The sequence below is a fragment of the Hibiscus syriacus genome, unplaced genomic scaffold (assembly GCF_006381635.1).
Source record: "Hibiscus syriacus cultivar Baekdansim isolate YM2019G1 unplaced genomic scaffold, ASM638163v2 tig00111237_pilon, whole genome shotgun sequence".
NCBI lineage: Eukaryota > Viridiplantae > Streptophyta > Magnoliopsida > Malvales > Malvaceae > Hibiscus > Hibiscus syriacus.
Window position 1 is genome coordinate 74013 of NW_024063029.1, and position 27777 is coordinate 101789.

Here is a 27777-nt window from a genome sequence, read left to right on the forward strand (position 1 = left end):
AGTACAACGATTGAAGTAGAGAAGAGCAGAAAAATTTTCAGCTTAATTCTAAGGCTATACATATTCTATTTTGTGCTTTATGCCCAAATGAATATGGAAGAGTCTCATCTTGTTCCAGTGCCAAAGAGATTTGGGATAAGCTCCAAGTCACTCATGAAGGAACCGACGAAGTGAGGGAATCAAAGAAAAGTCTTCTCAACCATAGCTACGAGAACTTCAAGATGAAACCCGATGAAGACATCAAAGCTATGAATGATAGATTCTCTATGATTGTTAACGGTCTTAATGGATATGGAGAAGTAATCCCAAATGAGAAGCTTGTGAGGAAGATGATTTACTCTCTTCCAAAGGAGTGGCAATCAAAGAAGACGGCCATTATCGAAGCAAGAAACCTAAAGTCTCTCACTCTCGACGAGCTAATTGGTTCCCTTCTCACTCATGAGATGATGGTGAAGGAAGATGAAGAAAGGGAAGAGAAGAAAAACAAGAAGAAGAAGAAGAATGAGGACGTAGGCATCAATAAAAGCTATCAAGATTCAAGTGATGAGGTGGGTGAAGACGATGATAAATAAAAAGAAGAGATGGTCAAGCTCTTGAACGAACTCAAGAGATTCATGATTTCCAAGGAAGTGAAACATGAATCAACCAAGAAGAAGAGTCCCCCGGTATGTTTCGATTGTCAAAGAAAGGGGCATGTCATGTATGAATGTCCTCTTCTAAAGAAAAAGGGGAAGAAGGCATTTGTTGCATCTTGGAGTGATGAAGATGATTCCAATGATGAAGATGAAGTAGTCAACCTATGCCTCATGACCACTCAAGAAGAATTTGAGGTATCTTCTAACTCAAATGAATTTAATCATTTACTTTTGATGAGTTACAAGATGCTTATAATAGGTTGTATTTGGATTTAAGACCATTAATTCCAAATATACGAAAGTAATTTCAAAACTCAAAATTGAAAATAAATCGATTTTGAAAGTAGAGTTGATTTGAAAATCAAAATGAAATTTGAAAAATGATTAGAACTTTCAAAAATCAAATAAAGATTTAGAAAAGAAAAATTTTGAGTTAGAAGTTAAGCTTGAAAGCTTAACAAAAGAAAAAGAATTATTTTCTAAAAACAATCTATTATGTTTAAAATGGAAAAATGCTCACATTGCCATTATCATGGTCATATGGAACATACTTGTCCTTTGAAGAAGGAAAACATTTAAATTAGGCAAGTATGGGTTCCAAAAGGACAAGGGGCATTTGGATACCAAAATCTACTTAAATGTCTCTTGTAGTTGTGTGGAAACAATTGTGATGAAAATGATGATATTCAAGATGCTCTAGCCACACATAAAAAAGGAATGGGTAACCTCTAAGCTTAATACTTTTAATTTTGGATTATTTGGTTGCTCATTTGATTTTAAGCATGCATGAGTTTTGGTTTTAAATGATTATGCATCATTGTTTTAATCTCATGTATGTTGAAAAGATGATTATGATGAACATTTTAAAATTGTAATGATTTTTTCAGAATTTTTAGTTCATCATAATAAAATTTTGGTCAAAATTTGTTTTAATGCAAATGATATCTCTCTAACAATTGATATCAACTTTTCAAATACTTTGATTTTATAAATCTTTAAAAACAAAATTTGACCTAAATTTAAATATTTATGCATGTGGTTTAAATAAAAATGATATCCCTCTAATAATTGATATAAAAAAATTTCAAATGCATAACATTTTTAGAGAACTTTATGCATATGATCTTAAATTCAACAATTGATATTGTATAAAGTATTTTAGTCTTGGATATATTGAATTTCATATGCTACTAACATGTTTGTTATTCTTTGTTGAATTCAATTATGTTTAAGTGTTAAGATCCTAAAAGAAAATTTTTAATTGGAATGCATTTATTGAGGGGGATATTTGATTTTTTTTCAAATGATTTTTAAAATGTCAAATTTACTACTTACTCTCCAAAGTTATTTTGAACTTCAAAGATTAGAGTCTTTTTGATTTAACAAAAAGGGGGAGAAGTGTGAAGGTGTTAAAGTGGAGAAGTGTTAAAGTAAGGGGGAGTAATTTCAAACTTGATTTCAAAATCTTAAAATTACTCAAATGTTTTGTTATATCAAAAAGGGGGAGATTGTTGAAAACATTTTGATGTTTCGATATAACAAATTAAGTTAAATGAATTTTAAGATTTTACAAAAGATTTTCTAAGTATATTCGATGTAATTATTCGAATATCAAAATATTACTCCAAGTCTTTCAAAGTTCATTTTAATCCTTACTAAAGTGTAAAATTATGTTTTATACTTAAAACTATTTTAAAACAATTTTACAAAGTATTTCGAGCCTTAATCGAGCAAAAAATATTTTCTTTTTAAAGGGTTTCAAGAAAAATCAGATTGTCCAGGGGGTACAGATTCCCCCCAGGGGGAACAGATTCCCCCCAGGGGGTATCGATTCCCCGGGAACAGATTCCCCCCAGGGGTATCGATTCCCCGGGTACAGATTCCCCCCTGTATGGTTTGGCTCCGAGAAATAACAAATTACTCGGATGGAACCGATTCCCCCTTGAGGGTACCGATTCCCTCACTGTTCATCAGCCCAACGGTCATAATATTTGAATATTATGAAGGGGTATCGATTCCCTATGAAAGGGTACCGATTCCCCCCATTCTGGGCAGCCTATTTTTGCAGAAAAAAACATTCCCAAACGCTCCAAAACATCCCCAACGGCTAGATATGACTTCAAACACATTCCAAGCTATAAATACAAGCTAATGACACTTGAAGAAGTAAGAGAACAACTATCCAAACAATCAAACACAAGAGAAGAGTTTTTCAATCTTATTTCATCTTTCTCTTGTAAATATTTTGTTCTTGTGAGCTCAATCTTATAAACACCTACCTTATAGAGGTTTTCTTGTTTACATTTCTTATCCTTTTGTAAAGGGGAAATGTTCTAGCTAGTCCCGTGTAAAAGCTAGGGAAAGGTTCTAGTTTATCCCGGAAAAACTAGGGAGTTTGTAAGGTTACTCTTTATCCTCAAAAGAAAGAACAAATTAGTGAATTTGTTGGAAAATCCTTGGTGAGGAGCTAAGGTAGTGGATGTAGACTTTGATTAAGAAAGTCGAACCACTAAATCGCTGTGCAATTCTCTATCTTTCAATCTCCTTACTCCCTAAACACAAAACCGTTCCGACCCCTCTTTGCAAACCGTTCCGATTGTCGATTCGAGCTTCCGAAAATCCTAACAATAACAAACATAATTCAACGTTATATGATCGTATTTTCTTAATATAAGTCCAAATGTTCTGTTATTTTGCAAGAATAAAGGTTTTGAAATGTCAATGTGACATCTCGGACTCGTATCCGGGTCGGATACGGGTTGGGATGCTACATTGTACAAGTCAAAATATAAGCTCCACTAAGCATTAAGCTCGATCTTTTTCCTTTTCTTTGTCGCTATTAGATCCCGATTTTGATTGATGTCTATAAATATATCAAACATATAACACAAATAATTAAAAGCACATGTTAGAGTCCATCTAACCCATGCACATATAGTGTAGGAAAAATTCATAATATTCATTCCAATACAACATTATAATTACAATGTTTCCTACACTTCTTTCCACGTTGACTTACTTGAATTCACCTTTAAAATCACAATTTCACTTTAAGCCCTTATTTTTCTCTTTTAAGCTTTAAATACTAATCATAAAAATTTCACATTGCAAGTCTAAATCCAATAATTTAATCATCAAATTAATCCTTGAAAGGTAACAAATATCATAAATAAGTCACTTAAATTTTCCTATAATTTTTTCTTAAGAAACTTATATGTCCAAATGTAATCCATCACCTTACAATGTGTTTTCAAGATCCAAACAACACATTTAAACATGTATTGTAATTTTATACCACAACATTTATCAAATTCAAACTTTGACTATAATTTCCAAACTTTTCCTAAAGTGTCGTTTTGGTCACTATTAGGATTCAACCATTCTTCCTCCTTTCCAGCTTGAATAAACATACTAAGGTATAAAAACATAATATTCTCTTCATATCTAGCATAAAAATCAATTCAAAACATCAACCCCTTAACTTTTCATCTTTTCCAAATGGATCCTTAAAGAAAAACTAATGGATTTTTCGTTGCTTGAAACATGAAATCAACGTCACAACACATATATCATAATTTTCAAGCTTTGAAACCTCAAATTTCATCATCCCTTTCATCCACCCTTTTCGTAAATTTAGGGTTATAAGCATGAACAACATTAAAAAATTTTCCCTTGCTTTATCATCTAGCAAAATTTCTTGAATTTTCAATTCGATCCGATTATCCGAATTTTTCTCGAACTTTCATACTTTATAGCTTTTAACACAAACTACGTACGAAAAATCTGAAACCCACGAAAATATCATTATTGGGTGTAAATTATTCATTCACGGGACCAAATTATACAACTTTTTAAAATTAAACTTTGGTCCCTAAACTTTCCAAAGTTTATACTTTAGCCACCAAACTTTCAATTTATTCATTTTGATTACTAACCAAATTTTTTGGGTATTACATTTTTATTTAATCATTTAAAAAGTTTCAATAATTAACAATTGAAAACAAATTCTCAACAATAATAAAATCCATTTAACAAATTTCACATCAATCAATAAATTCATTCATCTTATGTCTAAAAACAAAAATTAATACTAATACCAACCACCAGGAACCATCGGCATAATATAAAGAAATAAAAGATATATATATGATAATAATGCAGACATGGGTATGTTCAGCGAAATTAATGAAGCATGGGTTCTTGGTCTAATGTCGTTAATATGTCAAAAATAACATTTTTTTTAATTTGTCCATATATAGACGTTAGGGTTAGGTGTGAGAAATAAGAGCTTATGCGAGTAAATATATTTTAGACCCCATGCCTGAAATTAGCTTCCACTAGATATTTGTTTATATTTTGGATGGGACGTGTCAGATGTTGGTTGGTTTTCGATAATTACAATGACAAAATCACGTGTAATATAAATTAGGATAAAGATTGGATATATTTTGAACTTGTTAATTAGGATAAAGATTGGATATATAGAATGACAAAATCACGTGTAATATAAATTTAAGTCGCGATAAGGTTAAAATTAGGTATAAAGTTCAACAAAGCACGTGCTAAGTGGAACCAAAATCATATGGTAATACATTATTCTTGAAGTTTATGGATCTTCTTACATATTCAATGAATCGAAGATAAAACGAGACCATGTTTCTTATTTATTGGGACAGCGTTTGATTTCCCCTCTAAACAATGGCCAAATTGCCTCTGATATCAAATTTTGATATTAATTAAAATTAAAATGCTTGTTATCAATATATTATAAAATTAACTAATAGATATCTAAATTAACAAATTATATTTTATAATTTCCTAAAAAATGGGAGTCGGAAATTGTGGACACAAATTACAGAAGCTGAAACATTGAAGTCATTATAGTCATATATAGTATTTCTTCTTAAATCATAACTCTTCTCATTCTAAGTTAATAACAACTATATTCTTGATCATTTAAAATTATTTCTTTTATTATTTATTTTGATGTCATTAATTTACTTAAATAATAATTATAAAAAATAATATGAACAAATATTGATTAAAATAATTTTAAAAAATTTTAAAATAAAATAAATAATTTTTATTAGTTAAAATCATAACTGATATAATAAAAAGTCGTGATATAATTTGTTTCCTCTAACAGTGCAATCCAACTTCACATAGTTAGGGATGGCAAAAAAATCCGAATTCAATGAGAAAAATCGAAAACTGAATTAAACGGGTCGGGTTCGGGGATGGGGACGGGGACGGGGAAAACCCATTTATTTTAAACGGGGACGGGGACGGGGATGGGTTTGGTAATCCCCGCCCCGATACCCGACCCGATAAATATTAAAAATAATATTATATATATATATATTATAAATTAATTTAAATAAAAAATCCCCGCCCCGATACCCGACCCGATAAATATTAAAAATAATTATTTATATATATATATATCCGGCCCGATTCTCGGCCCAATACCCGACCCAATACCCGGCCCAAAACCCGTTTAAATAACCGTTTATGCTAAACGGTGATACTCGTTTTCCCGCAGTTTTCCCCGATTACCCGACGGGGATCCCCGTTTAAATCCCCACGAATTTTTAAACGGAAACGGATACCGATTTTTTAAACGAAAACAGAGACGGGAGACCAATACCCGGCCCGAACCCGAACCGTTGCCATTCCTACACATAATGGGTTATCCCAAGAAATGGCCAACCCGAAGCATTTAGTTTAGCTTGCATGAGTAGGTTAAAAAACAAACGTTCTTACAACTGTCAAAGCGGGCGTCTGAATCTTTACAAGATCTACTTCCGTAGGCTGCTGTCTTTTTCTCAACCCATTGCATTTACAACTCATCCACATGCTTCTTTGATGTTCTGTTCTACCTTGTCAGTTCCCCTCCCTCCCTTTCTCAATAAACAAATAAATAATAAGTGCCCAACTAATCCAGTTGGAGTATTTCTTTTGCATTAAAGTTCTTGTTCATCTGGTAATATTTATTTTTGAGTTTACCCACTTCATTCCTATATAAATCCTCCATCGCTACCCTTTCTTCTCCCCACATTTTAAAAAGAATCCTATCCTTTTCCTCTTGTTTTTTCCCCTTTTTGTATTTCTTTCAGATATGGGTTTACAGCGATCAACTATGGCGGTGTTCTCGCTGATAATGTTTGCTTTATCATCAGCGCTTGACATGTCCATCATATCCTACGATGAAGGACATCCCGACAAGTTCAAATCCAGTTGGAGAACAGACGACGATGTTATGGCCATGTACGAGGAATGGCTTGTAAAGCATGGAAAAGCGTACAACGGTTTGGGGGAGAAAGAGAGGAGGTTTGGGATTTTCAAAGATAATCTTAGATTCATCGATGAACATAACGCCGATGATACCCACAGTTTTAAGGTTGGGTTGAACCGGTTCGCTGATCTGACCAACGAGGAGTACCGAGCCATGTATTTGGGAACTAAGAAACCCATCAGGAAAGTTTCCAAGAAGAGTGATCGTTACGCGCCACGCGTGGGTGAGGAATTGCCGGAATCCGTTGATTGGAGGGAGAAGGGCGCAGTCGTTGTCGTCAAAGATCAGGGAAGCTGCGGTAAGATTCTTTTAACCCCCATTGGTTTATGTCTTTGGATGTTGAACTTTGTTTCAATTTCCGGATCTTAAGTTTACTAGGGTCAATCTTTGATGGATTCTTATTTGCTAAATGAAAACTGTACCAATTCTAGTAGGTTTTAATCTCTATTAGCTTTTATTTGTCAACTGGAAATTATTTGCGTAAATTGCATTTTATCAGACGGTTTTGTCCATATGAACTAGAAGCTATTCTGGGAGTGTATGATAATTTTGTGCAAACTTGAAGCACGTGATAAAGCAGATAACTTTGTTATCTTCGATCTTCAAGGGGAAAGGAAACAATTGAGAGGACTTCAGGGAAGGATCCTGAGGGAATTTTTGCTTGAGTGGGTTTGGTTCGGAGTGGCTTGACATGCTTCCGAGTTTTATGAACTCTGGTTTGGTTAGTTGGACCACTCAAATTCTAACACTTCTAATCGTTTTAAAAAAAGAATGTATAAAATATTAGTATAAGGTTCTTTGGATCTACGTGGTCTGTTGATGTGGCTGCTTTCGGTGGCATAATAAGAAGGTGCTTGACTGCCAGCACGAAGGTTCATGGTCTACTCCACCGTGAAAACTGGAGTCATGGGAGAGAATACGTGTTGGGATATGTCAGCTGGATATATGTAGTTTGCTCCTAAATACTACTTAAGCAAATTAATTGAATCCAAGATATTTGAATTTAGAGGATTATGAATTGCTTTCATGAATGTTTTGGTAAGATGATTTTACTGACTATCCAATGATGAATGCAGGGAGTTGCTGGGCCTTCTCAGCTATTGGAGCGGTGGAAGGGATAAACCAAATTGTCACTGGTGATCTCATCTCTCTCTCTGAGCAGGAGTTGGTGGATTGTGATACATCCTACAATGAAGGATGTAATGGAGGGCTCATGGATTATGCCTTTGAGTTCGTTATCAATAATGGTGGCATCGACACTGAAGAAGATTACCCTTACACAGGCGGTGATGGAAGATGTGACTCCTACCGGATGGTAGGTGTATTTAGTTTCAAATTCTAAAGGGAACAATGATGGTGTTTCATCCGGGACGGATATAACTGTAAACTATATAGATTTATCTTTTGCCTTACCCTTGTTTTCTACACCTGCAGAAAAATGCCAAGGCTGTTACAATTGATTCCTATGAAGATGTTCCAGAAAATGATGAGAACGCATTGAAAAAGGCAGTTGCACATCAACCAGTTAGTGTTGCCATTGAAGCTGGAGGCAGGTCATTCCAGTTGTATACATCAGTAAGAGTGATATCCTTCAAAATTACTAGTAATTATAATGACCGTATGTTTAATGGGTTATAATATTGATAATACTCGCTCAAATGCTCTAACAAAATCTTTTTTCCAACCAACAAATGGATTCTCCATGGGTTCAATCAATGCTTTGTGGCTTATCACTTGATTCATTATCTAGTCTGAATACCTAGTTTGTAAATTTATATTGGATTACAAAGCAATAATGTATCTTAAAACAGGAGCTTGAATAATGTATTCTACTGTTCTTCCAATGTAGGGTGTGTTTAATGGAATATGCGGGACACAACTGGACCATGGTGTGGTTGCCGTCGGATATGGCACGGAGAATGGTAAAGATTACTGGATTGTTAGGAACTCATGGGGTGATCAATGGGGTGAATCAGGTTATATCAGGATGGAAAGAAACCTGGGCAATTTAGCAACAGGCAAATGTGGAATTGCAATGGAAGCCTCATATCCTATTAAAAAGGGTGTAAATCCCCCCAATCCTGGCCCCTCCCCTCCATCCCCAATAAAGCCTCCTACTGTTTGTGATGATTATTACAGCTGTCCCGAGAGCAGTTCTTGCTGCTGTTCCTTCGAGTTCTATGGCTACTGCTTTGCTTGGGGCTGCTGCCCGCTTGAGGCTGCGACTTGCTGCAATGACCACAACAGCTGCTGTCCGCACGACTACCCTATCTGCAACTTGATTGAAGGCACCTGCTTGATGGTACGACTAAAAGATTAACTGCATTGTTATTTCCTTGATTATGCTAGGTGCCCTGCATTTTTATTGTTTGCATATGGTCATTATTCTAATTCAGCGTTTTCGTCCACCTTTCTCACATTCACAAGTGAACTATCTTTCCATTTCTCCTTTTCTTTTTGTCTAGAAGTTGTTAATGTTCTCATCAATTGCTTGAATTCTTGCAGAGCAAGGGAAATCCAATGGCAGTGAAAGCACTGAGGCGCACTCCTGCTATACCTTTCTGGTCACATGGAAACATGGCAAAAAAGAACAGTGATTAAGTAGAAGCCTGAGATTTCATGCAGTGGATGATCGAACTGGGAGGATGAAAGAAACTTGACAGCGCTTAAATGTTCTCCTTGGTTTTATCTTGCTGCAGTGAATTCCAGCAGATGAATGGTTCATAAAAGTCGCGCAGATGCCTATTATGTACATAACTTCCTAATTTATCCATTGCTGCATTTGATAAACAGCCAGAACATTCAATTTCTATTATCCTATGTATATCATGTCATCATTTAGCTATAACTTTCCAGAATTGATCTGTCAATCGTATCCTTATCTTATGGTTGGTTCTATATCAATTCAACATTCTCCTTTCTGCTAATTTGAACATTTTTGCACGATTTTAAAATCGAAGCTGAAGATATAACAACATAAATATATGAATTCAACTAATTATGGAGTTTGAACTGAATATAATAATGCATGATCAGAGCAGCCTATGTTAACCTTTGTTTTTTCTTCTTGCTGTTCGAAGGTTATTACTTTTATTAAATAATTCTAATGCTTTATAGACATAAGCATAATAAAGAGGATCAGAAACAAGTGAATGAGAAAAAGGAAGACATATCACATATATATATATTGAATGATCAACAGAATTGACTTTTGTGATTCTGTCTGCTGCTTCGTTTGTTTCACGACGTATAAGTACGATATGCACACACCAAATTTTGTTGATGAATCCTGGAATGGCTCGGAGAAGGTTGAAAGGGCTGTCTGCGGGATCTGAGGTTAAGAGGTTAAAAGCCTCGGCATTATCAATTTGGAGCAAAAAATTTTCAGAACCATTGGACCAAGCAAGTTTGAGACCTTCGAGAATTCCCTCGTAATTCGGCTTGGAGCACCATTGTAAATCTGAGTCTTTTATTGAAGCCTAAAATGAAGTTTCCGATTCTTGAAGGGGCTTCTACCGGATACATTCAAACTTAGTCTTCTTTAGAGATGACATATGTTTTGGACTGTTGTAATAGTCTTTCGCCCAGGAGATGCATGTTTTGAGCAAGTTGTTATTAGGAATGAAATTACCGTTGAAAATAGCGGAGTTGCGTTGCTTCCAAATCATCGAGGCAAACAAGATGTTCCGGGGAGTATCTGAAAGGGAACAAATAATGTTGATATTAAGGTTTGCCGTGATCCACTCATCTAAATGTAGCTCAAAGAACCTGCTACGCTGCTGATTGTAAAGAATGGACTCCCAAAGCCTTGTCAAATCTGAGCAATCGCGAATAATTTGCGACGCGGATTCAACAGGTGAGCCACATCTCGAGCAGGATTCATCGTGGGATAAGCCAGTCTGCAGTGCACTTCATTTGATGAACTTTTATTGTGATCAATGAGCCAGATGAAACATTTAACTCGTTCCGGATAACAGGCTTCCAAATTTTAGACCAATTTAGTACGAGGGTCGTTCTATCGGTCTATGGCGAGATCGATGTAGGCGCTTTTGATAGAGAATTTCCGATTGGGAGCTTCATTCCCAAAACAAATGTCATTTCATTTTTGGAGGATGAATGCTATGGATGTGAGGGAGGAAAGCAATAGATAGCAATTGAGGGAAAAGGTTTCAATTCCACGTGACATCATGCAAAACAGCCTCTTTGACTAGTAGACTTCTGTCCATAGTGACGCCATGCTTTTTCCCGTTTTGGAGGGATCCAAAAAACATTTTGAAAAGTGAACAGATGAGCCATCACCCACGGATCATGTTGTATTCCTTTTGAAAATCGGTCATGTGTTTGCTAGTGCTCTCCAAAGAGGAGAACAATTTGATAGGCCAATAGAATCTGGTACTTGGTCAATAATACAGTACTTTTCAGGAAGCAGAGTGATCCAATAAGCTTCATCTGTGCGGGTAGGTATAGACCGAATGGGAGGTAGGACGGTCGTTCCTTAAAAATTTTAATTTATCATATATTTTAGATTTTTTTTATATATTTTGATTGAAAATATATTTTCGCCCCTGAAATTTTATAAATTTATCACCTCCTAAAATTCTAGAAATTCATCCCCTTAACATAAAATTTTGCATTTGTCCATGGGCATTACAAATTTTTAACATGAACGCCTTGTTATGGGTTGAATATTCCGTAGTCCAAGACCTCCTCGAGACAGAGGTTGGCAAAGAGTGTCCCATTTCATTAAAGCAAGAAAAGAATCTGCATCTTGAGAACTCCAATAGAAACGCCGGATCATCTTCTCAATCTTGTCGCAAACATGGATGGGGAGCATATTTGTTTGCTTGAAAATTGAAATAAGACGGTGGCTGTGAGAACCAATTTCACCAAGGTTATACTACCAGCAAAGAAAAGAGTATGGGAAGTCCATCCCAAAAGCTTTTCCTGAATTTGATAATAAAATAGTTTGATTAGTTAAGCTTGGGAGTTCAAACTATGTCCTCATCAGTTTTTGAGAGGTCCAAATCAACAAAAATCTTGCATGATTAAGACACGTTACTGCTCTTTGTTAGATTACTAATTGCGACGGTAGAAAAGATGGAAATTTCTTTATATTAACATTAGTCCCTTTTTTGTTTTCTTCTTTGACCAAACAGTCATTTATTTCCTCCCCCTGAACCAAAACAAGCTGAGGAGAAGCGAAGGCGAAGTTTTGATCTTTCCAGTTTCTGCTTAGTCCAGACAAGAATGGCTAAAGTCCGAAGAAGCCCCAGTCGGGTCACTTGGCAACTCTTAGGCCAGAGCATTTATTCTTTTACTCGCTGATTGGTAAACTTACCTGCATAAATGCACTTAAATTTGGTATAATTTAACTTTTAATTATAGTGATTAATTATTAGATTTGAAAAGGTCATGATTTAAGAAGATAAGGGAATCTGATGCCCTACCAACATCTCTGAAAGTCAATACCAGAATCAGCAAACAAAACTAAGTTGGCACGTTGTTTGCTGTGGACAAAATAACCATTGACTTGCCCCCCATTGGAACGAGTTTACCCGAAACTCTTCATTGTCAACTCTAGAGGAGTAAGATACCCAGCAAATAACCCCACGTTCTTCATTGACTTTCCTCAATCTGCAACTTGGAATAGAATTTAATCTTTAAAGTGACTAAATTTGTGAACACTGCATGATGCCGTAATTGTTTACTAAACTTTACTGCATTAGTATGCATTGGAGATATTTCTTCTCAATTAACGCGGAATGGCATGTTTATTCTTCACCCTTCCGCAAGTTGGTGAGTTACTCCATTAAAAATCCGAAGCACCCCATGGTTAATACAGCTCACCTGGATGACTAGAAGAGTTCAGTCAACCCATTGTTAATGGAGATTGTTTCGTCCATCCCTATAAATACTACTACTAGTAGGAAGTAATGCTTTGTATATTCTCAAAGTAAAACGAAGGATTTAGATCAGGATACAGTAGTTTCACACTTGCCATCATGTCGATCTTGGGAATCCATGGCCTGACTTTGGAGGTTACAGGTAAGATAGTGATACATTTGATTCACCTCGTTCCTAATACTCGTCATTACTTCGACTTCTTAATCTAATATTCCCTTTGTAGTTATTGGATGTTATAACTTGGAAGACAAGGAATGGGTATCAAGACAGGATCCTTATGTCTGTCTTGATTATGGGAGTGCCAAGTATCGAACCAAAACCTGCACAGGTAATTAATCTGTCCACTTTGGTGGTTAATTTGCTAATTAATATGACCTCGTTTTCAACTGATAAATCTCCTGAGGTGACGAATCTTGTAATTAGATGGAGGGAAGAATCCTACTTTTCAAGAGAAGTTCATATTCACACTTATTGAAGGCCTCAGGGAGTTGAATGTGGGGGTTTGGAACAGCAACACTCTCGTCGCAGATGATTTTATCGGCAGTGGAAGGTAAGCCTCACTCTCCCCATTTAATTAAAACGAACAAACTCCCTAAACTCTGTAGCTTAATCCAGTTTTATGACTTACTTTACAGGATTCAACTCCACAAAGTTCTGTCCCAAGGTTTCGAAGATTGCACCTGGCCTCTTCAAAGCAAAACTGGAAGGTTAGTTAAATATAAGGTTTGCTATATACATGTATTATAACCATGGCCTAGTTCATCTCCAATTGATTTCTTTTGCCGCAGACATTCAGGAGAAGTAAGACTAATAATGCACTACCCCAATGCCAGAGTAAGTTCCATTCCATATATTTGTGATATCCTATTGTATAATACATTAGCCTGACCGAGTAGCTATGGTTTTCAATTGTAGCAACCCCAAAACTGGATGACAAAAGGAGCTCCGTCATTTCCAGGATATGCACCATCTGCCCCCTTAGCCCAGGTCACACCATATGCTCATCCACCACCAGCACCACATCCGACTCCGATGCCATATGCAGTCCCAGGCCTATCTTCTTACAATCTGTATCCTCCTAGTACAACAACATATCCACCATCTCCATTCGCTGGCTATCCTCCACAGGCCACTCCTGCAAGTTATAATTATCCTCCACAAGTATACCCACCTCCCCCTCAGCCTTCACATTTTTATCCACCAGGTACATTTCTGGTTTATCTGAATTTGTGCATTTCTGCCAATCTCGAAAATTTTCATTTTTTTTTGCTTTATATGAATTTGTGATGATTGCTGCAGCCCCGGCTGGAATCTATCCTCCGCCACCCTATTGAGCTCTTTTGTCATTAAAGCTTAGAAGTACTGCATCAACTGAAGCTAAAAGAATTCATGCCTTGAGCCACAGTGGCTTTGTAATTGATCTGATTTCCTCGGAAAATTTCTTTGCATTGCATGAATACATTTCCTTTTTTTTTCATTGTGTTTCAAACATACCTCTCGGTTCTTATTGGAAAAAAAAATGGTTTCTTTGAATCTACTGCTTCTCTGTAATTCTAGATACTAAAACCAATCCTATCAACTCCCTAGTTGTTTTTTATCAAAGATTGATTGTCGGCTGTCGCCAAACAATCACTCAATACCTTAGCATACATAGTTTCATCAGCAAAAATTGAGGCAACCATATAAAATAAAATCTGCTCTACTTACAAGGCAGACATATTGAATTTCATTTGACCCTGTAAAAATCTACGCAAGTTATGGAAAAGAAAAACTAGCATTCCTTATCAAGGTTATGTACCCATTGTCATTATCTATACTATTTCATACATTAAAATCTACACACGATCTATATAAATTCTCTACCATAATACATGCAATGATTCAATAAAAAAAATTAATATCAAATGTTCGTTTTATATAAAAAAATTTTATCCCATAAAAACTATTTATTTATTTTATTTTATTAAGAGTTATCTTTCATATACTACCCAAAAAAAAACATTTTAAATTGTTTAAAGTCATTAAATCATTATGCTTTACTGAATGGGCAAGGCATTATCCCCCTTAAATTAAAACAAGCCATCTAATTTATTTATAATAACTGTAAGAACAGCTTGGGAAAGCTAAGGTTAGGACATGCTCATGGAACACGGAGCGCAGCCCAGGACGGAACTAAATATAAGGTAGGAGAGATCTAGCCTCTCCCAAAAAATTATGTTTAATTTAACTTTAAATCTTTATAATTTGAGTAACATTTAAATTAAATTATTTTTAAATTTTTTGTTTGCATAATATTTAATTTTTATATTATTTGATCTCATTAACATCCTATCTTATTCTTAGTTCTATCTCTGAATCTGCATCTTAAGCCACTACAAATTCTATTAAGAAAAATATATATAAACCTTAACTGATTGAGGTAATACTTATAAGAAAGATAGAGAGCGCAATTTTTTAAAATGATAACGAAATTAATTACTATCTATTAATGGTACATTAGTTTAAATAATGCATGCTAAAAAAACTCGTATAAACGTATAATAATGATTTTTAAGAAATTATACTAGTCGTCACTTTTATTTTATTTTTCTAATTTTAATGATTCAACTTTTAAAAATTATATTTTGATCGATTTATCATAAAAAATATCAGTCCAAGTTAACTCTTGATATATTGATATTATATATTAATAAAAAAATATTATAATTGAATCTTAAATTTTGAATAAAATATTATTTTTATATTACTATAATGTTTTAACTATAATTTTAAGAATTAAAATATAAAAAATTGACGTTGTATTATTAAATTATATTTTTAACTAAGCACTATATGACATTATATTATGTGATAAAATAATTTAGACCGAATTTTTTATTTTCCAATATAGTTGTAATAATAAAGTTGGGAATAAAAGATTACCAGAGAATATGATTACTGTGAATGTTGTATTTTGTGTTTGGTTGGTTTAGCATGAATGTAAGATTACCGTGTTTGGTTAAATGAATAAAATATTATTAGAATGTATATTTGACCAAATTATCTTTATTATATATTTGTTTTTTTAACAAGTTTGAAAATATTTATATATTTTCTTTAAAAAAAATTAAATTCATATAATTCATATAATTTTTTTACAAAATTAAAAATATAAAAAGGTTCAATGAAAGGGTAAAATTTTATTTTAACTCTTAACATTCATATAAATTTTTAATTATATATTTTTTTGTAAATCTAAAATAGTTTAAGAATAAATTTGTAATATAACCTTCGTAGAATTTTTATTATTCAATGATAGAATAAGGATAATTTTGAAAGAAATTTTGTTTAAGGATATTTTAGTTCAAAACACCGGTAATCCAATAATACTAAAAGAAAAACCTAAAAAAATGGTGGTAATGATATTCCCGATAATATAAAAAAATAACTATTAGTAATATAAGATTACTACACACCTAAAATCTTTAGTTAAAACTTAATCTTTCCTTGCTGATATCAGATATCAATTATTACTTTTCCGAGATTTTTCTTTAACTAAATTTATTTAGATCGATTAATTTTCTTATAAAGAAGTGATCTTTTATGTAGAAATGAGATCAAGTAATATATTTTATGTGATTTCTGAAGTGAGATCGATTAATTTCTTTTCTTATGAATCTGTTGCTTGACTAGGAGAGTAAACGAGCCGAGTCGAGCTGAGATATTGTTGAACTTGACTCGACTCGAAAATTCTGAAATAGAGGACGACTTGAAAACTCGTCAGTTTAAAATTTGTAAGCTCGACTCAAACTCGAAATCCTGAAGCAACTCGAATTAACTGAAGCAACTCGAAAAAGGCTCAAAATGAAAAAAGAAAATCTTAACTCGAACATGAATTTTAAATACATAAAATATTACTGTATTTAAAAAAAATTAATACATAAATATTAATATTATTAATAATTTATTTTTTTAAAAATAAAATTTTAAAATATTATATTTTCGAACTGCTTACGAGTTTTTCGAGTCGAATATCGAGTAGCTTGTTATGACTTATTAAGAACTCGAGTCGAGTCCATTAGATCCGAGTATTTATCGAACCTTAATCGAGTCGATCTCGAGTAGCTCGTGATCTGTCTCGTCTCATTTACAGTCCTATGCTTGACTAATGCTACTATTGGCGTAACCGTCACAGATACTGAAAATTTTGAAGCATAGAAGTGTTAGAGGGCTTAGTCTTGTAGCCTTTGAGCTTGAAGTTGTTGGTTATACCATTGCTTTGGCGTATTGCCTTCATACAGGACTACCCTTTTCAGCTTATGGGGAGTTGGTATTTCTTTTGATCCAAGGTAAATCTAGCCTTCATTTTATTTTTCCTTTCATGTTGCCTTTCTCCTTCCCCATTTCCTCTTCTGACCTGTATCTTAAGTAACTTGCACCATACATGCATGCATGGTTTGCATGTGTGTTGTTGCATGTTGGTGGATAAATTAGAACTAGAACTGAAATTAATATGTTATTCTATGCATACATGATTATTTAAACCAACAGTATATTTCCCAAATTCGTTAAGCTATCTACTTCTGAAATATGGTAGCAAATTTCATGGCTTCACAGCGCAACAAACATGTTCATTTTGTTGTTGGTTTAGTTTTTTTTTTCTTTTCATCTTCTTACTATATTTGAGAAAATTAATATTGCCTCCTGAAATGTTTGATCTGATTTTTCTCTCTTACAGCGATAATATTAGTTGCGGTTATTTACTACTTTTCGCAACCCCTCGGCATCTCAACATGGATCAGGGCAGTGCCGTATCCTGCTTGTTTCTCTGTTATATTTTTCCTTTTCTTTTGTATTGTTTGGAGCTTCTTTTTTACGTATGGTCTGCAGGAAACATATAAGTTTCCTTAACATGATGATGTTGCAGATTCTGTGCTATAGCACCAACGGTCTTAGCTGGTCAAATTGATCCTATTCTATTTGAAGCTCTATATGTAAGTGTCATCTTTCACTGTTTATACTCTATCTGTCAAACTTTGTTTTGTAGATAGTATGTGGCTTTCCTCTTTGTTATTTTACCTTGTTTCTGTCATCAACTAATGGTTATGAATATAATATTATTAACAGACATCTGCATTTTATATACGCTTTTTAGAAACTTTATTTTTTTCAATTATGGAGCTTTGCATGACCAACACTATAATAATGTGGAAATATCCTGCTACAGCTATCCCAGCATGCAATATTTTTCATTGCCAGGGTACCGCAAATATGGAAGAACTTTTCTGTAAGTATTACTCGAATTTTCCATTTTGAATTTTTGTCCTCTTGAAGTGTACAAATTTGTTTACAAACATTTTGGTTTTTGAAATTTCCAGTTTCTTAAATTTCCTTATTAATTAAAAGGAAGGAAGGTGTAAACATTTCTCTTATATATATTTTACAGCCATCCATATCTGTATAAGGCTTTGATTCTTGTTGTTCCTGGATTAATATTTGCATGTTTGTCTGCCCACCCCATTGGGGTTGGTTGGTTAGCATTTCATATTCCTTAAATGCTGTAAAAGTTATAACCTGTAAATCATAGTTGTTGTGTTTTAGAGAATTTCATCAAGGGAAGGTATGAGACTCGGAGGTGAACCATTCTTTTATCTCTCTCATTCCAAAGAGGGTGAATCCGGAGGAGCTACAAGATTTTAGGCCAATTAGCCTTGTTGGAGGATTATATAAAATTCTGTCTAAGGTTCTAGCTAGAAGGTTAAGCCTTTGTATAAATGAAATTATTAGCCCCTCGCAATTTGCATTTATACCGGGAAGACAGATTATGGACTGCTCGTTTATTGCAAATGAGGGTATCGATTATTGGAGGATAAAGGGGTTGAAGGGGGTCGTATTTAAAGTAGATTTTAAAAGAGCTTATGATTCCGTGGATTGGGCTATTTTGATGAAAATAATGTGCAAAATGGGGTTTGGGGATAAGTGGTCTTCGTGGATTAATCAATGCGTTTCAACAGCCACAATTTCAGTTCTCGTTAATGGGACACCGACAGAAAAATTTAAAACAGCAAGAGGTCTCCGACAAGGCTATTCATTATCTCCAATGTTGTTTAATTTGGTTGGAGAGTTGCTTCATTTGATGTTGGCTAAAGCAGTGGAGATAGGGCTGTTTTCGGGCTTTGAGTTAGGAAATCAAGAGAGGTTGTTTACGTTGTCACATTTGCAATTTGCGGATGACCTCATTATCTTTAGCAAGGCTATTGTTCGAGACTTGAAGAATGTCAGAAGGGTGCTGCTAATTTTTGAATTGATGATAGGTTTGCAATTGAATTTATCTAAGAGTAAAATCTTTGGTATTAATGTGGATCCGGATGAGTTAGCAAGCTGGGCAGTGGAAATTGGCTGCACAGTGGGACTTTTTCCATAAGAATATTTAGGATTACCTTTGGGATCTAAGAGAAATTCTGCAGTATTGTGGAAACCAATAGCCCATAGATTTTATTCTAAATTGGCTGGTTGGAAGGCTAATTCCTTATCTCTAGCTGGTAGGGCAGTTTTAGTGAAGTCAGTTTTGTGCTCTCTTCCGACTTATTTTCTCTCCCTTTTTAGAATTCCAATTGGTGTGGTTAAGAGATTGAATTCCATAATGGCTGCCTTCCTTTGGGGCGGTTCGACAGAAAAGAGGAATATTCATTAGCTGAATTGGAAGTTAGTATGCAAGCCGAAGAGGTTGGGGGGTTTGGGAATTCCGAATTTGGCTCTTCTAAATAAAGCTCTTTTGGGTAAATGGGTATGGAAATTTGCATCAGAGAAGAATTCGTGGTGGAAAAAAGTTGTGTTGCGTGTATAATTTAGACTTTAATACATTCTTAATTACGAATTCTTTGTCTAATCGGTCATCTTGGATTTGGAAAGGAATAATTAATAATTTCTTTTCTAATGATGATTTTGGGGACTGTATAAGGAAGAATTTGTGTTTGAAGATGGGGAATGGAGAGACAGTACAATTTTGGCATGATTCTTGGTTGGGTTCGTTTCCTTTAAAAGTTAGGTTCCCAAGGATCTTTGTTCTATCACTGAATAAAGGGGGCAAAGTTGCAGAGTTCATGGAAAATTCTTCTTCAGGGTGCTGCTGGGACATTAAATTAAGGAGGAATTTGGTGGACTGGGAGGTTGAACAGTGGATGCAGCTTATGTCCTTGTTGAATTCTACCTCTTTATCATCTTTGCAAGATGACTGTTGGGTCTGGACAGGGGAATGGGGAGGGTTGTTTTTCAGCAAAATCTTGTGTGAAGTGCTATTTTGATTGGGTTGGTAATGAGGAAGATGATGGTACTTGGGACAACACATTGTATGGACAGGGGTTGCTCCTCCTCGGGTCGAAACTTTTGTTTGGCAGGCAGCTCATCAGAGAGTGACAGTTAGAGAGGAATTGATAAAGCGAGGAGTTTCAGGGATTGAAGACTCGTTATGTCCTTTGTGTGGTAAGTGTGTGGAGTCGGTTTCTCACCTATTTGTTCATTGTGAGGTTGTTAGAGGCCTGTGGTATAGATTCTTGTCATCTTGGAATGTATCTTTTGTGCCACCTCAGACTTTGTTGGATTTCATAATCGTTTGGAATGATTTAATCCCGAAATCCACCATTTGGAAGTTCATCCCTAGGGCGGTGCTTTGGACGGTTTGGAAGTGTAGAAATGATATTATTTTTGGGAAAGGAAAGGTGGATGGCCCGTTATTGTTCTTCCTTGTTCGTTTTAGAATTGCATCATGGTTTGTCGCGAGATTCAATGATGTGCAGATTAATTTTGATTCTCTAGTGGGTGATATTAAAATAGCTGATTTGGGGGTAAGAATGAAGAAGGATTCTATTTCTTCCTCGTGTTGGACTGCTCCTCCCTTAGGTTACGTTAAATTAAATGTTGATGGTGCGATGTCTAAGGAGTGGGATAAAGGAGGCATTGGTGGATTGTTAAGGGATGCTCAAGGGTTGCAGCAGGGTTCGTTTTCCGAAAGGATTGGGGGGTCCTCCTATTCTTTCAGAGCTATTGGCTATAAAAAGAGGGCTGATGTATATTGAGGAGAAATCTTTGGTTTCATTTCCAAGGGTCATCTTGGAATCAGATTCCCTTAATGTACTGAAATGGATTAAAAATCCGGGTGTATGTACTACTATGTTCCAGCCATTGGTGAAAGACATTGCTGCATTAGTGGAGAGTAGAGGGGTAATTGTTAGGCATATTTTGAGAGCTGCTAATTGTGAAGCGGATAAACTAGCTAAAGAAGGAATAGGATGAATATTAGATTATTGACTAGGTTGCACAATTATTGAGCTGGTTATTTATGTTCTGTGTTTGGTTTTTAAGTTTTATGTTGTAACAAAACTTCTTAGGATGGATATGTATTATTCTGATATTAATGAATTTTTAGGCACTCTTTTCCTCCTTCCTATGCCCTTCATGTTATTGTTGTAACATGGAGGTTAAGAAGGGGTTTTTTAACGAGGCCTATCCAATTTCTATCAACAAAAAAAAAACATAGCGTGTACTGTGTTGGAAAAGTGGGAAACCATCAACACTCGGTTTTAGTTGCACAGTTGTATCACACCCTATTTATGATCATAACTATTAAAATAAAAGATTTCTTCCTTAGTAAATTCAATGAACTTCTGACGCGATAGATTCTATCTAGTTAACTGCTATTTGTCTGACTATATTACTAAATCCAGGTCAGTTTCCAGTAAGTGATAATGAGCTCCTTTGTTCCTTTGGCTTACTTTCTTATTGCATGTCCATCTTCTGTGACTTTCTACTTTTATACAATCTAACTTTTTAGCTAATTCTTTAGTAGTTATTAATGAATGACTATTCTTTGAGCAGAACAAAAGCACTGGAGAGCTCAGCTTCTTAACATGCTTTATGAATACTGCTGGCTCGCTTGGTATGTACCTATTGTTTATAGAGCTGTTGGAGTTTCAGTGTTTTCTTTTTTGTTCGATTAAGTTGGAGTCCGAGTGTTGATAGTGCAGTAGAGGTAGTGTTTTCGTGTGCCAATGACGAGACTGAAACTAAACTCATTTGATTTGTTTCTCTTGCAGTGAGAGTATTTACCAGCATCCAGGAAAAAGCACCACCAAGCGGTATCCTTTTTCTATTAAACTTTCATCTTCTAAATATTTTTTATACACTTGATTAATTTTTTTTTCCAAAAGCTCCTTGTTTCTTCTGTTCTCTGTTTTCCTTCAGAGCAATCTGCTTGTCTAAAGCAATTTGTCTTCCTTTTTTTCCTGGGAAACGAGAAGATAGATTACGGAACTTCCAATTTTACTTAAACTTTTTTGGAAATTGAAACTCATTTAGTACACATGCCATGGAAAAACCGCATGTACACGATTGGTTTATCCATTTGAAGTCCTTGACTCCCTTGAAGTTGTTGCGGGCTCGGTTCTTGGTATCTTGACAAATGGTACAATCCTGACTCAAATTATTATATATCTAAAGCCGCAAGTCGAGAAGGAGAAGAAGGCAGAGTAAATTTATACCATGTCCCAAGTAGACTATGATTCAGTGGAAAGGTTTAGATCGGTGAGCTATCATTGGATGTATTATCAAGCATTCAATAGCCATCAGTTTATAGTTGACAACGCACTGAATTTGGACGTCTTGAGGATGATAAATTTAGATACTTCTAGTAAATGGATTATTCAACTTTCTTCTGCTTTTCTTTATGAATGGAAGTGAATCATGCTCTGCTTTCATGTGTTGGTTAGCAGTTATTTTCATTTATATAGAGTATTTGACGTATTTGTTTTTTGTTACTCTTGCGAACAATATATAGATCTTTTATAGCCAATATAAATATATAAATACATTTCATAGTAAAGCAATAGGTTAGATCAAAATGGAGTGGAGACGAAATATTTGAAGCGTGATATCTGTGATTAGATAAAGGGCTATGGAAATGTTAGGAATGGTCGATGGGCTTCGAACAAAGTTGACTGCACAGTTAGTCTTTATCACAAAATGATTAGCACTAATACCCAATGTAAATTAAAAAGGTTAAAAGTTTTTTTTTTACAAAACTGGGCCATTTTGCTATTGGAAGCAAGAGCTCTGCGGCATTTGTTTTGGTAGGATCTTTGCAGATGTTACCATTAGTTGATAAATCACTGCAATGTATTCATACACAGCCAAAACAAGAAATTGTAAAAATAACTTTCACAAACATATGATGAATCAAGTAGTTCCAATATCTAACTGGAATATGAATCATCATGATCATATAAAGAATCGGAAGCTAACTAAATGTATCAGGGTGCTGCCATTTCCTATAGGAAAATAAACGAGAAATCATCACTTTTGAAGATGAAGATTCAACTCAAAAGGCAATCAGCAGCACTGAATCCGATAACACAACGCAAAATAATGTAAGCAGTTGAAGAACCAAAATGCTTTTTCTAGGGATTAACTCTAAGAACTGCCGCCATTACTGTTTGCAAACCTTCTCAAAGTGCAAGCCACCATACTCCTCCCACTCAAAAGCAGTAGCAACTTCGATCGACCTGTGCTGCTTGAAGCACCAATTTGACTTGCTACAATTGGAGGAAATTCAACTCCATTATCTTGTGCCCCACCATCACTGCCATTCGCATCTAACTGTTCCCCTGTATACAAATTAATTGCGAGTGATCCTCTATTTGCTCTTAACCATTCCACCCCCTCCGATGCCACTCCCCTGCATTTCTTCACCTTCACTTTAATCAAATTCGGACAACCACAAGCACAAACTAGTGACTATACTGGTAAAAGAATTATTGTTATTCCTTGAGGTTCTGGGTTCAAACACCGATAATGCCATGATATGAACAATCAATGTCAAACGGTTGAAATTTATCTTTAAACATATATTATAGTAAAATTAAGAGTAAATGGGATACTATTTTGATCTGTTTTAGATTGATAAAAAGTCAGACTATCTATGTCCATCCCTTGAGGAAAGGGATGTATCCGAGTCGTGGTGATACTTAAGCGGATTCGTGGTCCAGCCCAAGTTTGAAACGCGATTAAGAAAGATCCCGAAACATTTTGGGGACTGCATTGGTATTGTTTAAGTCACGAGACATGTTGATCGGCCCAGTAAAACAGATCAGTGTGAGATGGGCTTTGTCAGATGTCCGATTCATGTAGAGCTTGTACTTTTCGAGACCTCATATGATTCGCTTGCAAGGGTAATAGCTACTAGGTGTGCCTCCATTTAATATGATTTAACCGATTGATGGGTCTTCGGATTTAAAGCTAAGTAACGGTAAAGCCCTTTTTTGAGTTGCGGATCAAATTTAATAAATAGTTTCGGAATTATTTTGTTTAGTCTTCATATTATTGAAGATTACAAAATAGTCTCTTAATTATAAGATATTATTTTGTTTAATCATTCAACTATTAAAATTTATAAAATGATTACTCCACTATTTATATATTTCAAATTCATATTTTTCAGTTAAAAAATTGATGACAATATGAACTGGACGTTAACCTGTTGATTGAGATGTCATAAAATTTGATCCTAAAATTTCAAATGACTATCATATCTCAATCAACACGTTAACGTTTTGCTCAGATGATCGTTAATTTTTTAACAAAAAATGATAAATTTGGAATATATGAATAGTCGATTGACCATTTTATAGCTTTCAATAATCAAGGGATTCAACAAAACAACATCCTATAGTTTGAGGATTATTTTATAACTTTTAATAGTCATGAGACTAAAAAAAGTAATTACCTATAGTCAAGAGACCATTTGTGTAATTTAACCAAATTTAATTTATCTAGGTGGGCGACCCCATCCTCAAAACGGCGCGCTACGATTCGATCCCCTCCAAAAAGTGAAAAACGTGATCGGTTAACTGGATCAGTTCCTTCACCACACTTCACTCTCACTTATGGCGGCTCCTGTGATTCTCAAAGGCATCCCGCTGCTCCGGATTCGGGTGGAACGGTACAACCGTCTCTCCGCCGAGATCGTTTCGTCTCCTCGACGCCTTTGGCGTGCCGCTGCAGAGTCGACTAAGCACCAAGAGGAGGCATCATCTGCGGAGAAGAGTAGTTCGGTGCTGACCGTGAGGGATCCACCGAAGTACCATAGGTGGGATGATCCTGATTACAGGAAATGGAAGGATAAGGAGGAAGAGATTCTTCGAGACATCGAGCCTATCATTTCTCTAGTTAAAGATATTCTTCACTCTAATAGGTCAGTCTCTTAGGCCTTAGCCCTATTATCTCAAGGGTTAGTTTGAACGCTCCATTTACGTACAAAAAAAATAGATTATACATTTAGATATTCACAATTTTTATTTCATTTTAGCATGTAACAATTATGCTTGAATTACCTTTGCAGTTTAGTTCGAACAAAAAAGCAACAGAAGTAAATTGAACTTCTAAAATCCTAAAGTACAGCTGAGTTCCATTCGTGTAATAAATAGTGTTAAGTTGAATTTCTAACAAATCATGAGATTCTTAGATTCTTGGATCCTTGTTCGTGATAATTCTAGTGGTTAGCTACTTAGCTTTGTTGTTTATATAATGCGACAAATTGTTAATCTAATTATTTGACAGTGACTGGTAGTTTCAAGATTTGAGTCCTGACATTGCTCCAAGGCTACCAGGTCACCGTTGCTTGATTAGTTCATGTATTAGTCTAGAGTAGATAACGTATTAAGTTTCAAGTTTTCTGTTAGGATGGAATATTGATATTCTGAGTTCTCTGCAACTGTATGAGGGATGAATTCCACATTTGTAGTTTTGCATGATCGAGCTTGGTGTGGTTGCCTTTCTGTTAACTGTAAGAACTTGTTTAATCTTGTGTGAATGAATCTTTTAACACTTACAAAATATTGCTTTTTTATTGTCATTTGCTTCAATGAAATTTATACTTCCTGCTCCTGGGCATAAATAAAAGAAGTTGTTTTAGTAGGAATATGGAGCTACTGGTGTCAACAACAATGCGCGTTGATGTTGCCTCATCATCTTGTATGTCCCTTCAAACCCTGCCACTAAGTTCCCATCAATGTCCCACATAATCATCTATCATCGAGGACAGAAAAGATGGGAACAGGAGGGGGCATGGTATTGGCTCGATATAAATATCATGTCTAATTTTATATTTATGATTGTTAATTGCTCATGTATATATTAAACACAAGAATAAAAATACGAGGTACATGGAGTTCTCCCTGTAGTTCTTTTTCTTACCAATTTGCTAGGAGTAAGTAGTTATTTTGGAAACCGAACAAAAAAGCAACAATAGAACTTTCTATATGTACTCGAATTTTAAAATTTATGTGTCACTGAATCTTAAAAAAGGAAAATGTTGTAATCTTCAAACCATCTTCCGTGGTTATTATGGAAGAATATTCTCCGGAATGGTAAGGTAACTACATTTTCCCCTTTTTATGAATTACGTTATGTAATCATGTCTTGATCTTAGAACTTGTGCACTGCTGATAGAAAAACAAACTAACGTATAATTTTGAGGTATTTTTCAGAAGTAGCAGCTAATAAGTTGAGTAATTCTGTCTTTGTAGTGCAACACTATTTTCAATCTTAGTCAAATAATTGATTATGATTCTTCTATTTATTTTGTCATGTTAGATATATGGATGGGGAACGTTTAACTGTTTCAGACGCGGAAACTGTGCTAGAGAAGCTTCTTTGTCATCACCCACATTCTGGAGATAAAATTGGATGTGGACTTGATTCTATTATGGTGAGTTTCTGATGACATTGTCTTTTAGATGGTTGTTCAATGTTTGGTTAGGTTGCTATATAGTCAAACACGTGTTCTGGGTAAATTTTGCAGTATTTCCATTGTCAGACTGCTTTGTAGGTCTGTATACAGTGTGCATATTAAGTGAAGTTCTGCTTTAACTTAGAAGAGTGCAGTTGATTGTTTTGTGTGTCCTGCCAGAAATATTTCTCAATACTATATTAGCTAGGCTGATTCTTCATCTCAAGATTTGAAATTTGCTTATCTTGATTTTTCTAAGAAATTTCAATTTCCTCTTGCCTTTATTTCTTGTGTTGTTAAGTCTTCCATTCTTTCCTTTATTTGGAATTTCAATTTCCTCTTTCCTTAATACCGATCCCCTTCTTTCCTCTATTACTGTGATATAGAATCTTCTTCGTTCTTTTAATCTGCTTGCTAATGTTGCTTTTCTTAGTGATGAAAGTGATTACTGTTTAATTATTCTGTAGCTATTGTGGTTGGATGAAACTGACCCATTAATGCTGCCTTCCATATGTAGCCATTATATATTCTATGGATGTCTGGCATAAATTGGTATTGGTTTTCTAGAACGGACTAATAATGTGCTTAATCCCCTTTGAAGGTTGATCGACATCCTCAATTTAGAAACTCAAGGTGTCTCTTTGTTGTTAGAACTGACGGTGGTTGGATAGATTTCTCATACCAAAAATGTCTCCGAGTATACATTCGAGATAAATACCCATCTCATGCAGAAAGATTTATTAGAGAACATTTTAAACGCGGTAGTGGCTAAAATGTGAAAACATAATGTTAATTGCACTTTTTAAGTAAGATTTTGGTATCACTGGAGATATTTTAATATTTCCTTTGGGTAGAGAGATTGTCAATTTGTATTATAGACCTATATATATAGATTTGATTTATGGTTTGCAATGTAGTAGATGAGTCTTGACTAACGTTTCGTGTTTATTGTAACTGAGGACAAAAAGTTATTGAATTGAACTTCACTCTGTATGTATCTCCTTTGTGGTCGGCTTTGTGCATGTTTGTTCATGTTGCACGAAGTTGTTTCTTCAAATATTTTGGTATTGGCTCTTATATAATACTAGGATTTTCAAAGCGCTTTATTGTACGTCTTGAATTTTTTTTTATCAAGAGAACAAAATGGTTTAATTTCTCTTCAAGGACTGCATGGTATCTTGATT

The 27777-nt window shown here is 34.9% G+C and overlaps 4 protein-coding genes across 4 annotated transcripts; all 4 read left to right on the top strand.

Annotated features, from left to right (window-relative positions):
- The first annotated feature begins 6641 nt into the window (after positions 1–6641).
- On the top strand, positions 6642–9821 carry LOC120156766 (probable cysteine protease RD21B). Its single transcript, XM_039168023.1, has 5 exons — positions 6642–7228; positions 8007–8245; positions 8365–8505; positions 8780–9232; positions 9436–9821. The coding sequence occupies exons 1-5, from the start codon at positions 6754–6756 to the stop codon at positions 9529–9531; spliced, it is 1404 nt and encodes a 467-aa protein (XP_039023954.1). The 5' UTR covers positions 6642–6753; the 3' UTR covers positions 9532–9821.
- A 3046-nt stretch (positions 9822–12867) lies between these two features.
- Positions 12868–14271, top strand: LOC120156764 (16 kDa phloem protein 2-like). Its single transcript, XM_039168021.1, has 7 exons — positions 12868–12975; positions 13058–13162; positions 13258–13384; positions 13470–13541; positions 13623–13668; positions 13750–14038; positions 14134–14271. Exons 1-7 carry the CDS (start codon positions 12933–12935, stop codon positions 14166–14168), a joined length of 717 nt encoding a protein of 238 aa, XP_039023952.1. The 5' UTR covers positions 12868–12932; the 3' UTR covers positions 14169–14271.
- Positions 14272–16424: 2153 nt separating this feature from the next.
- Positions 16425–22399, top strand: LOC120156774 (mannose-P-dolichol utilization defect 1 protein homolog 2-like). Its single transcript, XM_039168033.1, has 8 exons — positions 16425–16460; positions 17009–17162; positions 17552–17624; positions 17741–17807; positions 18041–18100; positions 21688–21748; positions 21906–21947; positions 22238–22399. The coding sequence occupies exons 1-8, from the start codon at positions 16425–16427 to the stop codon at positions 22339–22341; spliced, it is 597 nt and encodes a 198-aa protein (XP_039023964.1). The 3' UTR covers positions 22342–22399.
- Positions 22400–24694: 2295 nt separating this feature from the next.
- LOC120156760 (protein DCL, chloroplastic-like) lies at positions 24695–27435 on the top strand. The gene is made up of 3 exons (XM_039168018.1): positions 24695–25057; positions 26458–26572; positions 27195–27435. Exons 1-3 carry the CDS (start codon positions 24750–24752, stop codon positions 27363–27365), a joined length of 594 nt encoding a protein of 197 aa, XP_039023949.1. The 5' UTR covers positions 24695–24749; the 3' UTR covers positions 27366–27435.
- Positions 27436–27777: the final 342 nt, after the last annotated feature.

Coding starts and splice junctions, on each gene's coding strand:
- LOC120156764 (XM_039168021.1), top strand. CDS start 12,933: ATGTCGATCTTGGGAATCCATGGCCTGACTTTGGAGGTTACAG. Junction 13,542..13,622: donor CTTCAAAGCAAAACTGGAAG/GTTAGTTAAATA, acceptor CTTTTGCCGCAG/ACATTCAGGAGAAGTAAGAC. Junction 14,039..14,133: donor TTCACATTTTTATCCACCAG/GTACATTTCTGG, acceptor TGATTGCTGCAG/CCCCGGCTGGAATCTATCCT.
- LOC120156774 (XM_039168033.1), top strand. CDS start 16,425: ATGAGATCAAGTAATATATTTTATGTGATTTCTGAA. Junction 17,625..17,740: donor ACATGGATCAGGGCAGTGCC/GTATCCTGCTTG, acceptor ATGATGTTGCAG/ATTCTGTGCTATAGCACCAA. Junction 17,808..18,040: donor TTCTATTTGAAGCTCTATAT/GTAAGTGTCATC, acceptor ATCCTGCTACAG/CTATCCCAGCATGCAATATT.
- LOC120156760 (XM_039168018.1), top strand. CDS start 24,750: ATGGCGGCTCCTGTGATTCTCAAAGGCATCCCGCTGCTCCGGATTCGG. Junction 25,058..26,457: donor GATATTCTTCACTCTAATAG/GTCAGTCTCTTA, acceptor TTGTCATGTTAG/ATATATGGATGGGGAACGTT. Junction 26,573..27,194: donor GTGGACTTGATTCTATTATG/GTGAGTTTCTGA, acceptor TCCCCTTTGAAG/GTTGATCGACATCCTCAATT.
- LOC120156766 (XM_039168023.1), top strand. CDS start 6,754: ATGGGTTTACAGCGATCAACTATGGCGGTGTTCTCGCTGATAATGTTT. Junction 7,229..8,006: donor CAAAGATCAGGGAAGCTGCG/GTAAGATTCTTT, acceptor TGATGAATGCAG/GGAGTTGCTGGGCCTTCTCA. Junction 8,246..8,364: donor GATGTGACTCCTACCGGATG/GTAGGTGTATTT, acceptor CTACACCTGCAG/AAAAATGCCAAGGCTGTTAC.